At 37.4% G+C, this 18,645-nt stretch overlaps 1 protein-coding gene across 6 annotated transcripts in view; it reads right to left on the minus strand.

Moving 5' to 3' along the window:
* gramd1bb (GRAM domain containing 1Bb) overlaps nt 1-16,834 on the minus strand; it is an 89,060-nt gene extending 72,226 nt beyond the window's left edge. Inside the window, exons 1-2 of one of the 6 annotated variants that reach the window (XM_053234801.1) lie at nt 16,379-16,834; nt 16,216-16,271 (exon numbers count right to left, since the gene is read on the minus strand). Coding sequence is in view for 1 of the 6 variants with exons in the window: in XM_053234796.1 (XP_053090771.1) it covers nt 502-854 (353 nt within the window). In the remaining 5 variants the exon portion in view is untranslated. The other 5 variants (XM_053234805.1, XM_053234796.1, XM_053234800.1 and 2 more) reach the window with 5 other exon arrangements.
* Nucleotides 16,835-18,645: the final 1,811 nt, after the last annotated feature.

The raw sequence follows: 18,645 nt of genomic DNA on the forward strand, positions 1-18,645 counted from the left end.
TTATGAAATTACTCTTGAGGACCTAAACTGGCTCACCAAAAATTTTAACATAAAACTGTCTGCATGTCATAAAAGACTTTACGCTTGGATGAAGCAGTTAATGAGGAAAAGTTGATGCACCATTAAATAATAGAGTAATTGCAATATGATCTCTGAATAAATGATGAGGAAGTACATACATATTCCCAAGCTACGCCCCGAACTGTATACCATACTGAATGTCAAAATAGGGTGTCATGGTAGTATATATATTTTGAACATTTGTAAGCATGATTGTAACATGTTATCCAACCTTTGGAAATTCACATAAACTTTTTGTACGGAAGCATACCATATGACAGTTTAAGCAATATTTAACTTTTTTAATATAATTAATTTTATTAGAATTTTAAGAGATCAAGGGAAGTACTGATAAAATGACACCAGTATTCACTTTACTCAAAGAAGAAAGGTTGAAAAATAGAGCTTGTATGTCCACTAGGATGTCACTCTAAGACCAACCTGCTTTCGTTGTCTGGCTCCTTCTTCTCTCGCACCTTCAGCCACTTGCGTATCAGAAAGCGTTTGCGTCGTGGCGAGGCGCTGGGCGTGGAACAGTTGGACCATGGAGCGTCCTCATCACTGGATGGCGTGATCTCAATGGCGGGAAGTTGTAGATACTCCTTGGAGGCTAAGCGAGAGCCTGAATGCCTCAGGGATCCATTCTCCAGGCACTCACTTGGAGCCTTCTTTGTTCGCCGCATCTTCAGTCGGCGCCGCCTCAAGGTGGGCGTGGAGGAGCTGGACCAAGCTGAGCTGGGATCATCCCTTGGGACCTGCACCCGGAGAGATGGTGGCCGCAGAGTGTCTGTCATGCTCAACAATGGTGTTGACGTCAGAGTTGCTACTGATGGTATACTTGCTAATAAGCTGGCTGGGTAACAAAGGAACACAAGCGTTATTGTAGATCCAGATGATCCTTTTCAGAGAAGTGTCTCTGCCAAGCTGGTTGATTCCAACAAAATGTGTATCTAGATGACTCCCTGTTGATTGATCCCGTTGTTGCTGCTAGACACTATGAAATCCTCACCATCTTATCAGCACAGCTCCTACCAAAGTTCTCCTCTCTCTAAGATGATCCCTTGACTGTAACCTCTGCTGAAGGTGGCAATTGATCAAGAGTCACATATCACCTTAAGTCTTTTGATTTGTCCCAGAATTGTCCCTTTTTTGATGGAGGACTTGATAGATAGATGAACGGACGGATAGTGCGTGCGAGCCACAGGAGGCTTGCTGTCAGGGCTCGAGCAATGGAGCAAATGTATCAGGTGACACAGCAGGACTCTTGTTTCACCTCACAGCAGATAAAACATGCATAAGCACTAGCTGACCGTGTAATAGTACTCCAGGCCTCCCTGAATGTCAGTGACTGAGTCGGAGACATTCACACTCGCTCAGGAATCCCAATAACATAACATAGAGATCCTAGCTTCCGCTCTTGCACCCTCCAGAAACTCTGCAGTGATGGACTCAAATTCCAGGCCACGTGGTGACTTGAGAAGGACAAGACTGAACTTCTGGTGTCCTTAAGTGTAGGTTAAGTCCTTGAGTGGCATTTAACCTGAGTTACCTCATCACCGGGTACATGGTATACAGACTTTGTGTTGGTGGTGTGTATGTCTGATGCTTGTCCCTCTAGAGGAGTCAGCCAAATGACATGGGTGCAAGGTTAAGTGGTGTGTTATTTGTGTGTGTGTGTCTTTGGGTAAATCCCTGAGGCTTTTCTTCTCAATGCTCCTCTTCTTAAATTTCTGGCCCAAGCAGCTGTCCCTGCCTACAGGTTAGAGTAAAGTGATAGGGTTTGCCAGGTATCCAAGACACCAACAGCTGAACAATTATGGATAAGGAGGTGTATAAAGTAGTGATGGGCACAAAGTAGTCAGCTAATGGTTATGTATTGTTATGCCACACCTAATTGATTAGTCATTACTACCCTAAATTCACAAATTGCTTTCTTTGACCTGACACAAAGCAACATAAAAACAGGCCTTAATCTTGTTTCCCCTTAAAATACTGAAGTGGCTCCATGGAATGCCACTGTCTCTTAAGACATACTAGCTTGTTTATGTTTATGCAAGCCTAATAAATAGTGTTCTACTGGGTCTGTATTGTACTACATAGGTTCTGCAATGACAATATGCTATGCTACATGTAGTGAGCATATAGTGAGTATATATTGTATAGGAAGTCATTCAGGAATCAGTCTAACTGAAACCAGCACAATTTTCAGCTTCTGTCAGTTTATGCAATAAAAAAGCATAGTGTAGTGTTACTGCTAATGTTTAATTTGTCTGAAGATGTAAAAAAAAAAACCAGAGGCTCATTAGTAATGGAATTCATTCAAATTTATTCCGCTGCCTAGTTTCTTTCCCACTTAGCCATAATTTTTATTTATTTATTTTTGCTAATAAATCAGTGCTATTAAGTAAAGCAAATCATTTCTAACCTAGACCATGTCTGGCCACTTATTTTATGACTACGAAATGACTCAAAATGCCCATCACTAATATAAAGGCATTATCAAACATGCATTCACACTAACACACAGACAAGAGGACACTTGCAAATTCACACATTCACGTATATAACCACAAAGAAAAAAGCACACACACACACACACTTCACATTCATACTTTAGCTGTGCTGGCCTGGCCTGTGAACTGAATCTCACTGTTCTCAGCTTACACTACCACCAACTCACTCTGAACACACTGCTCTAAGATTCTCTTTCATGGTAGAGGATGTTAGAAATCATTTCACCACAGTGATATTCTGGATCCATAGCAATGTTCGTCATTCTGATGGAAGCTACAAAACATCTGCCAACTGCTGTAAATGTAAATGTATTAAAATAAGCTAACATGCACAGAGGTAAAAACTGTGGTGCTATTGTAAAATGCACATTAGTGCCCTTTTTTTTTTTTTTTTTTTTTTTTAAATCTCACTGTAAAGGCTCCAAACCAAACAGGACTATACAAAACAACAACAACAAAAAAACCTCATAATTATACCGTGGGTCTTGGACTTCAAAATAAATACATAAATACAATAAATTTACTGTGCTCTTGAGATCAGGAATCATCTGCATCATCAAATTTTGGTTGTTCACTGTTAGCTTTCTTGTTTATTCTTTATTTTTTGCTTGTTTTTCAGTAATAATACTTTATACAATGTCCAGTTTGCAGGTTTTACAGAAATATGTACTCATTGGCAGTCACCCAATTGGCTGGGAGTAGGTGGTGTGTAAAGTCTGTCATCTGTACCAGCAGTTTTGTTTTGCTTTGTTTAGCCTATTGGTTATGAATGGTGAACATACATATAACCCAATCTCGAAATACTGTGCATAGCTACTTTTTATTCTGTTGTTCCGATAACCATTCTTTCTCCTGGTCAACTGGTGAAAACGTCTTTCCTCAGCAATTGTATAGTTGTTCTGTCCTCAAACAGCTAGATGCTCGGATTAAATTCTGCCTCAGTTGTATTTGAATAAAAACATCTGCAAAGTAAATAAATGGAAAAGGAAATGTAGTCACACTGTAGCTCGATAGTAAGTCATTTATATCTTTATCCAGCAGCAGGAGAACATTGAGCCAGCGCACCAATAGTGAATGGGGAAACCCCAAACACGCAGCCTGAGCAAACACAAGGCCGACAGTGTAAACAAATCAGTCGGGATCATCCAGAGAGTCTAAAGCCAAACAGCTGCACCTCTGGCCTCCAGATTTGACAACGATGTTGATTCATCAAACATCATATAATATTTAAACAGTGATCTGACTATCTGAATGGGCTGCCCATGGTAACTGGAAGAAAAAAAATCTCTAATATTGGATTGATCTGTGTACGGCCTACTGAGGGGTTTCCCCTGTAAATACCTGGGTTAAAGACAAAATGAGATTTCACAAGTGCAAGAAAATTAAAAAAGTATAACATTAATATTAACTTATTTTAGACTTATTAGAATTGTAATGGGGCAATGTTGTAATTTAGATGGCACAGAATACTATGGAGGTAATTCGGATGCATAACCTGAAACTAAATAACACGAAGGCCACAAAAATAAAATGAGGTCCACAATTAAATAAAATGAGATGCACAAATATACTGTATTTCAGAAATTTAAAAAATGGTTCACAAATACATCTGGAATGCACAAACATGCTCGTCTTTCACTTATCTGTGGAATCAGCTGAATTGAGAACTTTATCATTTATGTATCATGTGGCAGGTTTTTAAACCACCTGCATACATTTGTACATACAATCTACGAATGTTTTTTCCACTTGGCCTGCATCAGGCAATCAGCCAATCAGGATGTAATGCAACTTTACTAACACCTAAATTACTCTGAGCAAGTACAACGAGGTCCAGAGGGTGGAGTCAGACCTGATCCAGCTCCTCCTACATGGGCGAAGTCGAACCAAAATCCAGGGGGTGAAGACAACTCAGTGTGTTTCAGGCTGGATTAGTGTGTTGTTTGTGTTGTAGAGTGTCTTGTGCATTAGCGGTTAGGGGTTATAGGAGGAACTGGATCAGGTTCAGCTCCACCCCCTGGACTTTGGGTTCTGCAGAAAGGACTATCTCCAACCAGTCAGCTTCCAACTGGTTTTCCCAGCCCAACATACATAAACACCAAAAAAAAAATTTTTAAATAAAAAAGTTTTTTACCCAGCAAAATCACTGATCCATTTAGAAATGTGAGTGGGTTGCCAGGTCCTCATTTTTTTACAGAAAAGGTTAGGCTACTTTTGCAGTTGTCTGTGGGTTGGAGATTAGGTGTTTGGAGTACTTTAGATTAATTATATTAATATTCTTCTATTTTAAATAGGAATAAAACATAATGTAATGAATTAAAAAGTGAAATAAGCTGCAGAAATTAAATAAGGCTACTACAGTAAATATACATTTTTATTGACATATAGATATGTATTATAATAATAATAATATAATAATAATAATTTGAGCAATGCAGTTCACCTCATACATCATACGGAATCTAAAAATCTAAAACAGAATCTGTGTATTTCTGTATCCCAAAATAAACTGATCTGATATGCGTTCCCAGATATGGATGAAAATTTCAGAAAAACAATGTTAGACATTTGGCCTTGCTGTGACCTTGATGTGCTGGTTACAGTGATAATTCCATATAAATCCTACAAACATTCAACCACTCGCTCTTGAGATATCGCACTAAAGCGTATCTCGGATGGATGGATGGACGGACAGCCCGAAAACATAATGCCTCTACCACTCAGTGGCGGAGGCATAAACAAATTTATAACATGCAAATACTAAAATAAATGTACATATTGTAAATATGCAGATATCACTATAACGAGCAGCAAAATGTAAACAAATATTATACAACTGCATTAATTTTCTCAGGAATATAGTCATGCAGTTTAATAAGGAAAAAGATGAAAGGTTGCTCCAAGCATCTTGGAGAACTTGACACTGTTCTTCTGCAGATTTTGGCTCTTTCTCTTGCTCAGGTACGAGTGCAGTTATTCCGACCTGTGCTTCCGAGAACTTTATGTAGTAACTTTCTCTACTCATATAATTTTGTATTCATATTTACATAACTTAAAATAACCAGGCTGTTTAATCCAGCTTGTCGTTTTGTATCCTGTAATTTCATATCATTTTGTATCATTTGTAATATGAAATTGTGTAGACACTTCTAGTGACCTGAAAGTTTAAATCAGGAAAGTTTAAAACCTAAACAAGACCCTTAACTATCAACTGCTCATCTCTGCTTGGAGTGCAGTCTGCCTCGCTTCGGATAAACGCTTCTCTCAGATGAGTGTCAATAAACGTGGATGTGAATGAATAAATATGTTTGAGTGTGTAATTTGGCAGCACACTCGATGAGACGTGGAAGTGCAGATTTGCATTCATTCTGCACACTGTAAGTGGAACAGGAGGAACTACATCATCGTCCTGCCAATAGCAGTGCTGCTGGATTGCTCTGATTTTAATCACACTGGGGAAAAAGTGGAACATGGATTTGCTACACTCTAATGTAATGTTTCTCAATCCTGCTATTGGTGTTTTCTCTTCTGGTACTTCAGCTCATCAGGTAATTAACACACCTAAACACAAATAAAGGTTAAACCGCGTGAGTTGTTAGCATGGACCAGGATTAAGAAACACTGCTCTAATGAAATGTGTCCTTTTTTTTCAGTTCACATAAGGATGTTTTGACACCACGGAATGAAAAATGTGTGATGGCCTGGGAAAACCCTTCACCTGGTGAAATGTTGACATTTTCTTCTATATGGACTTCTGAAAACTACACACTTTCCAGAATCTATCTCCATCAGAAGTAACGAAGGAGATAATTGCAGTTAATGATTTAATTCAGACTCCATTGAACACACTGATTGTCTAAAGGCAACTGCTATACGTTTATATTGAACTCATTTGCATTTCATTTCAGATTTAATAAATAACACACACAAATAAATAAATAAATAAGTATCATTATGCAAACTATGTCTAACCACCTTCGTTCACAGATGTAAACATGTTTGCTGCACTACTTCCTTATCTATCTAACATGATCTCTGCAGAATGCCTAGACAGTTTTACATCAACACTTCTACATCATTTTGAGGAAATATATTTATGGTTTCATAAAGCAGAGGTGTTAACCTACACTACTGGCAGGAAAAAAACAATTTTGTTTGCCAAAAACAATCGGTATGTTTGCCAGAATTCAGCCAGCGTGATATCCAACTGGTTTTCCCAGACCAACATGTATATACACCAAAAAAAAAAAGTTTATCCTGTAAAATCACTGATCTATTTAGAAAAGTGAGTGACTTTTTTCTGTTCTGTGATTAAATGAAGCCTGTCATGTACTTGTAAAGCCAAAGGTTTCTACTAGGTAGCTAGAAGTGGTAGGTACGAAAAATAGGTCAAACCAGACACACTGAAAGCCACAGAAAGTGTAAAAATAGCAAATGTTATTTACAGTAATTCACAGCAACAACACCGTACTGAAGCCCAGGTGACCACAACAAGCAGAATATGTATCCAGACCATCAGTTTTTCATTACAGCTGCCCGCTGGACAATCAGGTTCAGACTCCCAGTGATCTGTTTCCCACTTCACTCATCCAACAACCAGAGAAAAAAGAACTCTACTTCTTACTTTCACAAAAAGAAACCTTCCCATTGGATATGTTTGTTCAAACGCAGCACACTCCAAGCGGTCTGGCTGATGGTAGGATTTAATTTTAGGAACTAGTCATATTAATTAGCTTGTACGACTGCTAGACAATCTTTCCAGTATCAGGAATATGAAGGGAAACAGTGAATAAACCGAGCTAGCACAATACACAATCGCCTCGCTTTTTAAACACTTCATCAGGCGAAAAGGAACATGCTAGCCAGACTGAAATAAAAATATTTTACATGTAAAAATATTCTGCCACAACACATCATCACAGATTGCAGCTGAAATGTTAAGGTCTTTCTGCCATTTTGTCGAGGAGGCAAACATGATGCTACATCACCAGAGACACTGGGCCTCATTTATCAAGCTGGATACTAACGGATTTATGCATAAATCATCAAAAAAACTGGTATTCATGAAAATCTCATGAATTTGGGAAAACGTTCGTATCCTACTCCTGAGTGTGTGTGGATTTACACATAAGAAGACTAACTGATCAACTTTGAATCTTTGCAATTAACTGCTGCATTTTAATATATGAATTAGGCTGTCAAATTTAAATCGCTTATTTATTTCAAATACACACACAAAATCTTTTTTAAAATTATATATATATGTGTGTGTGTGTGCGCGTGTGTGTATATATGTGAAAAAAAAAAGACAGCAAGTCGACCCAAATCCATTTTAAGACAAATAAAGCAAGTTGTTCAATTAAGAACAATAAAAATGCCGCCGTATTGGAGGGTGTGCTGGCCTGTGCAGATGGTGATGCAAATGCCAAAATTGATATTACTGGAAGAGTTAACACGTGTGGGGCGCAGTGGCTTAGTGGTTAGCACTGTTGCCTCGCACCTCCGGGGCTGGGGATTTAAATCCCGCCTCCGCCTTGTGTGCACGGAGTTTGCATGTTCTCCCCATGTTTCAGGGGTTTTCCCCTGGGTACTCCGGTTTCCTCCCCCGTCCAGAGACATGCGTTGTAGGCTGACTGGCATTTCCAAATTGTCTGTAGTGTGTGAATGGGTGTGTGAGTGTGTGTGATTGTGCCATGGCATCTGGTCAGCTTTATCATGGTTTGGCCTCCCCAGGTAGCAGAGAAACTCCGTCAATCAGCAGTTATACATTTTTTTTAACTCAGTTTTTGTGTCAAACCCTTTTCTTCTGACCTCACTTATATTACGCTGGATGGACGACACCAAATGTACCTCCATAATTTCTCTCCATACTTTGGTCTTTTCAGGTGCAGTGACTTTGCTGGATATATATATATATATATATATATTATTCTCACAGACATGAGATCTTTTCAGAGATGAGGGGAAACAGTGAATAAACTGAGCTTGCACAATACACACATTGCCTTACATTTAAACACTAAATCAAGCAACGGATCATAACAGATCACAGCTGAAATGTTAAGGTCTTCCTGCAATTTTGTCGAGGACACGAACCCAATGCTTCATCACCAGAGACATTCATTCATCAGGAGACGCCTCTCCGAGGGATTCGAGTACTCACTCTGTATAAACGCACATAATTAGCTTGTCATAGTTTCTACTGAAATTATATTAAGCTTTATAGCCTAGTTAATTGGACATCATTGGAGCTATGACTTGACTAGCTAAAGAATTTATGAATTAGTTAAGATTACACTGCGGCAAATAAATGCACAATGTACACTTTGTTTAGCTGACCAACTAAACATCAACACAACTTTATGGATTTAGTGCTCAAAACCAGAGTTTATCATGTGACGTTATTGTCGAGTGTTTCCATGTGTTAAAGGTTATGACTTTTCACTTCCCCTGCCTGGATTATGTTGCTTATGTCTTCAGTGACATATCTTTCCTGGACATACACAGGAAAAAAAAAGCTTTATTAGACTCAAAGACTTTTAAAATAAACAGACATGAATGAATCGAGTTTGTTACCGAAGAGAGTTGAACAGCGTTCAGTCGAGTAAAATCTCTTTTCCGCAGCCGTTCGAGGAACATGCACGTCTGACACGCCGCTGTTTCATCTCCTCCTCTATTCAGGTCAGCTTTGTTTCAGAGGCAGCGGAAACTCCCCGTGGAGTCAGACGGGCGGATGAATAAAGTCACTTTCACTACATCCAGACAACAATATCCTAATCTAAACCACTAACCACGTCACACACGAGGCTGTAAATAACACTGTCTGGATACAGAGCTTTGAGGAGAAATGGGCTGAGACATTACCAGTACAGAAACATTGACAAGCATGACAGGACAGATATTACTCCAATATACTCAGAAAGTGCTGGAACTCTACTGAACTGTCCTGTCCTGATACTGTCGAGAGCAGAAATTGCTGCAAATGAAACTGCACACGTTAAACTCCCCTAAACTCCAGGCAGAGACTCAGCCTTACATTCTTCACTCTCATAACTACTGAATAATTTATAGTTGTCGCTGAATAATATGCTTTATGAAGAATAACTGTGTAGTAAGCTGCCACTTTAAAAGATTAATGTTTATTCTCTGACCTCTGTCTGTAAAGGGAAGAAAAAAAAAAAAGAAATTCATGACAATTTTTCTATCTGACAATTGCCTAAACTGATATCAGGTCATTTTGTGTCCAATATTTTTTTCTTAGTCCTTGTGTCTCATACCTACAGTACTAAAAATAAAAAAGTGGCAAAAATAATCTGATAATTTCTCAGGAAAATATGTCAGGTATCTACAATTTAACTAAATCAGACAATTTTTTTCAATTCCAACACCTTATTTTATTTATTTCAACACCTTAATGTACATATTTTTTAGTCTTTGGTTATATTTTTGAGGTAACTTTTACTAAGTTTTTAAAAACTTTTTTCTAAACATTAAAATAATAACATAAGAAGAAAAAAGATAAATTAAAGATATATAAAGACAAAAAAAATAAACAAAAATAGATGATATCACAATATGTACAGCAAAATACAATAAAAAACTGAGGATGAAGGCAAAATGTATGAGCGATTTTAATTTTTATTTTCATTTTTAAGCTCAGTGAAGCTCTAGAAACAGCAGTAGTAGGTGCGACAATAAGATGGTTAACATAAAATATAATTAAATACATTTTTTAGATGGCAAAGTTTCAGTTCTAAAGTCTAAAGGACATCAGATTATTGTATATATACTATTCAAATAATCTTAGAATATTTGGATCCAAACATTTTTTATTTTTAGCTTTATTATATTTATTTTTTCTTTATTTTTATTCTTATCTTATTTCTTAATTTCTGAACATTGCTAACAAAAACTTTTATTGTTACTTCACAATATTAGTTGTGCAAGCAGAGATTGTAGGTCTAGAGGAGGGACACAGGAAAGCTGATGATTTATCAGCTTCTGATTCTTCTTCTTCAAAATATTCGTAAGAATGTGCATATAGGGTAAAAGGGTAAGGGGCGGGGTTAGAAGTTAGACAACAACAACAAAGATATGATTTTGAGTATTTGAGTATTTAAGTATTTGCTAGCAAAGTTCAGAGATTTTTAATGAAACGTTTTTGTAAAGATTAATATTTAACAAGGAAAATCAGTGAAATTGTAACATTATAACAAAATCTTTTGGCATAGTGCAGCAGTAATAGCATAGAATCAGTTAATTATTTTGCTGGATTGAATAAATGAATTCAACCTCTAACCCCGCCCCTTTTCCCTATTCCTGACTATCTAGAACACTTCATATGAAATGAGTCATGCAAATTCTTATGAAACTGATATCATGAGACTGCCATGGTATACACACACACACACACACACACATACGCAGAAAAGAAATTTCACCAAAATTTGCAGAAAGTGGACCTCTGAAGAATAGGAAGTTGATGAATCATGAACCCTCCTGTGGCCCTCATCGAGACCTACAATCTCCACTAAGCACAGCTAATAGCTACAATCACTTCATCCCAATTACAGTCATAAACCCACATCCTTAACATACAATTAGCCTCCATCTGCGAGATCGTTTTAGATCCAGCTCTACTCATCCATCACTGTCATCCATCCTTTTTTTTTGTGTTCTGTACTGTGGATTAGTGAAGGCTTGTCTTCAGGCTTGTGAGTGTATGTGTGTGGTGGCCTAGGAAGACCCTTCACATAGTGAAATATTGACTTTGCAACTATATATAGTTCTGGAAACTGCAGGCTTTAAAGTGAAATGTGTGTCTCTTTGGTAGGTAGCTCAACCAGAAGAAAGACCTAAGCATTTTAAAATCTGATTTCCTCCAAAGATGCTAATAAAACCGCATTTCAAGATTTCATTCCAATTCCACTGAACGACGCCAACACATTGCCTGTCTGAAATCAACTCCGGTTTATTGATTTCATAAGAAAAACAACCACTCAGTTTATCAAAGATTACAACGGAAAATGTGTAGTCAGTCTGATTATCAGTATCATCTACATCAGTCTCTTCCTCTGAGGTAAAAGTTAGTCACAGCATTTGATAACCACAAGCATCGTATCTCTTTAGACTCGACTGATCTCTGTTCACACGGATGTCGGCGTGGAAATAATCACTGAGTCATTCAGTGAGTTTAGTTCTGTTGGCACTCAAACATTACAACTTCATCCACAGCATCTTTACAGTATCAGCGATGCCATGTGTGCATCAGGGATAATTTGTCGGCTGGTGTTTATTCTGTTTACAATCTAAATCTAAACACATCAGTTCACTACAGCACATAAAACAACAACTTGATCAAAGCGTGACATTCAGCGCATGAGGAAAGCGCTCTTAGCTAGCAAACTAGCTAGCATTTAAAACATGTTTTTGAACCTGACTGGCCTTTTCACAGCCATGTTTGTTAAACTTTCTCCTTAAAGAGGAACTGTTGAAGTATGTTATAGGTAGAAAAACTGTCTGTCTGTCTGTCTATCTATCTATCTATCTATCTATCTGTCTGCCCATGTATCTATCTTGGTCATTATTGCTCGCCAGAATTCAGCCGCCACGACGTACATCCGATGGGCTTTCCCAGACCGCCACACATTTATATCCTAGTCTTCTTTGCCATATGCTTTCTATCACAGATAAAGCAGGTCTTTTTCTTCCTCGGATCTTCCTGCATGCCATTCTTCCTGACAAACCCTTACAGTAAAGCTGAACATGCTAACATTTGTTAATCATTATCGCAATACTTGAATATCTCCAAAACCTGAAATATGTAGACAAACTCTCTATAACTGATTGCTAAATGTTTTATTGGGTAATCTAGCACAAGATGAGTTTCTGTCAGCGTTTCAATGAATCACAGTCATCACAAGATGCAACAAATAGAAACTAATTTTGTTAAAAGAAAAAAAAAGAGATACACAGTAATCAAAGTAAGACTTCATCAGTGTGTTGAAATGTATCACAAGGTATACAGCAATCACATCTAGGGCTGGGAGATAGGACGATATAATGTGGTGATAAATATTGTCACAATACATTTTTCTGATATATTGTGAGTATCTCGATATATTTTTTGTAAATTTCTTTTTAAAATAAGTTTTCTGCTGATTGAATTTTTTAAAAATTGTTCAATTATAACCTTCTTTCCAGTGTTAAATTATTTTTCTTTCCAGTGTTACATTAACACTGCTGTTTAACTGGCAGTTTTTTAGCAAACCTACATATACAGTATACCACGATACATATTGTGGATCGTAGAAATGTCTTCGAATATCCTGATATGATATTTCTGTCCCATCATCCTCCCCTAATCGCATCGTGCGCCGATCTCTAACTGTAACACAGCATTTTGTTCAGATCATGCAGATGCACAAGACTATTTTTATTCATCACAACTCGGATGCTCTCGCTGCCACCAAAACACACTCCTAATCAGATTACAGAAGCCAAACTGAAAGAGATTAATACAGGTTGGTTGAGATAAAGTCCTGACTAATACGCCAGCTCAGAAAAACAACACCCTAAGACACTTTGGTAATCTTCTGCGGTTTTTCAAAACAGTGCGCTGTGTGAAAATCAAGGCATAAAGCAGTCTACTTTGGTGTCAGAGTAACAGACAGGCCACCCACAAACACTTCCTGTGGGCTTGACATGGTACGATTCCCACACACTCAAGCGCTCTAGAAAACGTGTCTGAAGGTTTGCCCACTTTAGTTTACATTTTAATAATAATAGATTTGTGAGTGAGCTCCAGTGTGATGATTTTTGACTAATTAGTGGATCGCTTCAGACTTATAACAACTTTCTCGTAATGAACTCTCAGGAGCATGCTATTATAGGGAAATAATCAACAACTGGGCCAGATGCAAAGCAGAGTTACTATTACCAATCCAGAGTTGGTTATTTTCCAATAACGGCATAACCTGAAGCGTTTTATTCCTCTTATACCGCAGCACATTGACAACAATTACAATTTTGTATTCATTAAAAAATGACATGTCATATTTTTTTATCCATTTATAGTTACATTTAACGTTGTGGAACATCCATGAAAGAAGTTAGTTCCTGTTATCACTTATAGCAGCTCCAAACAGTTATTAACCAGATCTTTTTTTCTGTCCCTTGAACTTTATAAGGCAGAAATTCTGCCATGTTTATGAGACTCTGGAAACTTCTCTGTTCTGAAGAATGTACCACGTTGCAAACTTAAAATTCGTAAAATCATATCAAGGATTACATACATTTTTTAATCCATTCATGTGAAGCGTCTGTTGTACAAGTCGCTGTGTAAGTTGTTACTATAAAAATGATAACATATTAAAACGTAAAATGTACAGCCAGCACTACTGTCCAAGCTGTGCTGCTGTAGAAAATTAATCAACAGCACTGTGTTATAACACATTATAAGCTTTCATAACATCTAATGTAACATCTACTGAGCCAATGTGTTCCACAGTCTTCGTCACGGAGGTCAGTTTTTGCGTTAAGTAAAAGGACAGTGTCTCTCTAGGCTGTTGAACACCTGTTTATCCACATGTGCAAACACATGTGCGTGCACACACACACACACACACACAGTGACAGATGTCAACTCAAGGAGAGACCTCGTGTCTCCCAGTAGCTCAAGTTACAAAACCAACAGTGTGGATCCAGTGGAAAATCTGTGTTTATGTATATGTGTATTTGTGAAAGTGTGTGTGTGTGTGTGTGTGTGTGTGTGTGGATGTGTGTGTGTGTGTGTGTGTGTGTGTTTGGCTGTGTATGTGGGCTAAGAAAATACGAGTGAAATTGTACTGACACCCTTAAACAACCACAACACACAGCATTACACTCCAGGCACTAAACAACCTGAAAACTTTTACAAGTCAACAAGATGAAGAGGAACATTATGTAGCATTGAGATGATGATCACACGCCGCAGAGAGGAATTAAAGGAGTCATATATCATACTTTTGATGACATCATACTTTTTATCCTTTTATAGTTACGTTTCATTTAGTTATGTTGTGAAACATTCCTTGAAACAAGTTAGTTCCTCTTCTCACTTACGTTATAGCAGCTATAAACAGTCATTCCCACCCCAGCTTCTCTTTTTTCTCTCTCTTAAAGTTAATAAGACGACAAAAATGCAGTTTATCGTGTTACAGAGAGACCGCAAAGCGCATGTCCGTGTCGAAAAACATAGTTACAACTTTACGTCTGACTGTTACAAAACGCTGATACTGGAGACTCCTTCCATAAATGCTAAATAAACATCTCCTTCCAGAAAGTTCACCATATTAATAATTACACGCTTGTTAAAATCTGAACATGTGGAGCGTCCGCCATACTTACGTATAGAAACGAAAAGAAAGGCAAGACAATACAGGTAGAAATGGAGCACTTTTTACAGTTTATGAAATTTATAACATCTTCTGTACATATGAGAAGAAAAATGTTTTTATTTCACTGTTTTTTTCCACTCATGAGAACTGTACTATCTAAAACTTAGCAACTTCGAAGAATGCTTAAGCTCCGCCCACTTCGCAGTCACTCCATGTCATGTATGCCTGATAAGCTTGTCATTATGATCTACACGTCATTATGATCTACACGTCATTAAGATCTACACGTCATTATGATCTACACGTCATTATGATCTACATGTCATTATGATCTACACGTCATTATGATCTACACGTCATTATGATCTACACGTCATTAAGATCTACACGTCATTATGACAAAAAGTCATTACGATCTACACGTCATTATGATCTACACGTCATTAAGATCTACACGTCATTACGATCTACACGTCATTACGATCTACACGTCATTATGACAAAAAGTCATTACGATCTACACGTCATTATGATCTACACGTCATTAAGATCTACACGTCATTATGATCTACACGTCATTACGATCTACACGTCATTATGACAAAAATTCATTACGATCTACATGTCATTGTCCTTTATAAACCTCATATACCACACTTACTAGACTGGAAACAACTGTATTTAAACTGTTCTCCTTAAAATCCTATTTTTTTTTCTATATTCGGAAGAATAATCTCAGTTTCAGGACTGCACTCATGACATTTTTCATGCTCATTCCTATTCCTATCCCTAATTAGAAGGATATTACGTAGTAATTTCCAAGATGGTGGAGTCTATTTTCCATTTTAAACTGAAAATAAAAACTGTCATAAAATATTTTAACATAATAGTGTGTAGACTTTTCTTGATTAAACAATAAAGGAATAATTTTCCAACCAATTTTCCATTTCCGTTAATAAAAATATTTCCTCTTAAAAGTGTCTTCACATTGAAATAAATATTTTAATTCTAACAACATCAACATCATATTAGATTTTTGGTTGCATTACAAATGTATACAAATATATGCATATTTAATTAGCCTTTGTTTGCATAAACAAATTTATAAAAAAATTTTAAATATTTGAGTAAAGTTCCAGTCAAAAAAATATATATATATATATAAAAATATATCAGCAATCAACTAAGCAAAGCTTGATTGTGATATATTTTTTTATAATTAAATTAATTAAATTTAATAGTGTAATAAAAGTGGCTCTATTCACCTGTAGTCTTGCCTGAAGCCAGAGATAAGAAACTAGAGCACAAGCTGAAAGCACAGCTGATGAAAGAAAAAAAAATAATAAAAATCATCTGATGATGTCTGAAGACCTTTAAAGCCATCACTAAAAGGCAGAAATACAGATGAAACCATGCTGAAGTGTTTACCTGCTGCAGAGTCCAGGCTTTCTGCTGGCCGAGTCAAACTCGCTGCATGTATTTACAATAAACCCCGTGACGTCACACCCTCGCTCTCAGAGTGTGCATGGAAATCCCAGCTCTGAGCTCTGAAACAAGCGATTAAACCAACACAACAGAGTAGTCTAGCCTGAAATAAAGCCTCCGACATGCTGTCATTAAACACACTGCTTTAACTTTGCTGTTTCCACTGCGTCATTTTAAGCCCCGGCTTTGCGAAGCAGCATCGTACATGCCGATCTGTCTAAATCCGCACTACCATACTAACTAGTATATCAACATAGTATGCATGAAATAGATCCCTACTTAGTACGCTAGTATGCTATTTCAGTTGTATAGCGCACTATTAATAGTACTAGTACATACTAAGTAGTTTAGTAGCACTTAGTTTTCAGTGAGACTCCTAAAATGTTTGCGTACTACATTACATACTTTTTAGTATGCCATTTAAAGATTTATGCGCCCGTTTATTCGGAGTGTCCTTTCGGTTTTTTGTTTTTTTTTGAGTGACGCGGCACCCGACCAATCGCTGACTCGTAAGCTTGCACGCGCACCCCGTCGGACCAATCAGAGCGCCTTGAAGGAGGAGTCAAAAGCAAACAGTGCCGTTGCATCCAATCAGTGTCAGCGCGAGAGAGCAGACCACCGCATCGCGTCCAATCGGATAGGAGCGCGTGCTGACCAAAACAGCGCAGCTGCTTCCGGCCGTTAACGTTCTGCCTGCTGAGGGCTGTGATGCAAATCCAGTGGAAGAAGTCTCCTATGTTCACACGATTACATTCTGATATTTTCATATATATACACACTTCTGGAAACTACACGTTTTCCTGAATTGAAATATGTTTCTCTTCTGCATGTGTCTCAATCACAAGTCAAGTCAAGTGGAGTTTATTGTCATTTTAGCCATATTCAAGTACATAGTGAAACGAAACAACGTTTCTCCAGGACCAAGGTGCTACATAAGAAACACAGAACAACACAGAACTACAAGGGACTACATAAATTATACAATAAAGTATGTACAGACAGCACAAAATGTACAGACAGCACAAAACAGTACAAAACAGTACAAGACAGTACAGTGACTACTGGGACAGACGATGAGCATAGTAAGTCCCAGTACAGCACCGACCAGGACACAGTTCTGTTTAAAGTGAACCTAGTGACAGTGGTGCAAATAAAGTTCTAGCGTTTCACAAGTAAAGTTCTAGCGTTTTAAAATCAGGTTACCCCCTCGAGTGAAAAAGGAGTAAATTGTATGTATTCAGGTATGAAGGCTCTGTAACAGTCAGTAACTTCAGACACAGAAAAGCCTTCAGAAATCTCTGGTTTGCGCGTTCCAGTTTCTCGTAACTTGATTCGATTCAGTTTTACAGTACAAGGGCAAAGCCAACGAGATGCAGTTAAGCTGTGTCAGTGAGGGAACTACTGTTTATAGCTGCTATAATGTAAGTGATAACAAAACTAACTTGTTTCTCGGACGTTCTACAACATTAAAGGTAACTATAATTGGATAAAATGTATGGCAGATTTTCTATGATAAATAAAAAATTGGAATTGTTTTGCAAACGGCTGTATGGTAAGAGGACTTAAACACTTCAGGACATTCTGTTAAAGGAAAATAATCAACTTCAGTGTGGTACAAGTAGCTCTGCTTCTTGTCAGTCCGCATCAGCATGCCCACAAGTGTTTTATTCTGTGCTTAATGCATATGTAAACAAACCTTTTTAAAAAGTGTTTTAATATAGTTTAAATTTCTGTGCTAATCTCAGTTGGCAGCTGGTTTTAATTGCTGTTGTTTGTAGCACTTTGAGATTTTCTTTAAAATGTAAAGTGCTTTATAAATAAATGTATTATATGTGTGATACTTGAAACAACAAGTATCAGTCCATAGGTCATTAGTACAGACCTATATGTGTGTGTATATATATATATATATATATATACATATGTGTGTGTGTGTGTGTGCGTGTGTGTGTACACATACAGTGAATACTACACAAATCCCCACAGCCACGCTCCAAAATCTAGTGGAAAACCTTCCCAGAAGAGTGGAGCGTATTATAACAGCATAAGGGCACTAAATCTGGAATGGGATTTTCAACAAGCACATATTGATGTGATGGTCAGGTGTCCACAAACTTTTAGCCAAAGTGTAACTTGAATAAAAATGAATTCAGAGCCAGGCTTCATTCAAATCTAGTATCTAATTCCTCAAGTACAGAATTATTACTTTA

This window comes from Pangasianodon hypophthalmus, chromosome 6, assembly GCF_027358585.1.
Source record: "Pangasianodon hypophthalmus isolate fPanHyp1 chromosome 6, fPanHyp1.pri, whole genome shotgun sequence".
Taxonomy (NCBI): Eukaryota; Metazoa; Chordata; class Actinopteri; order Siluriformes; family Pangasiidae; genus Pangasianodon; species Pangasianodon hypophthalmus.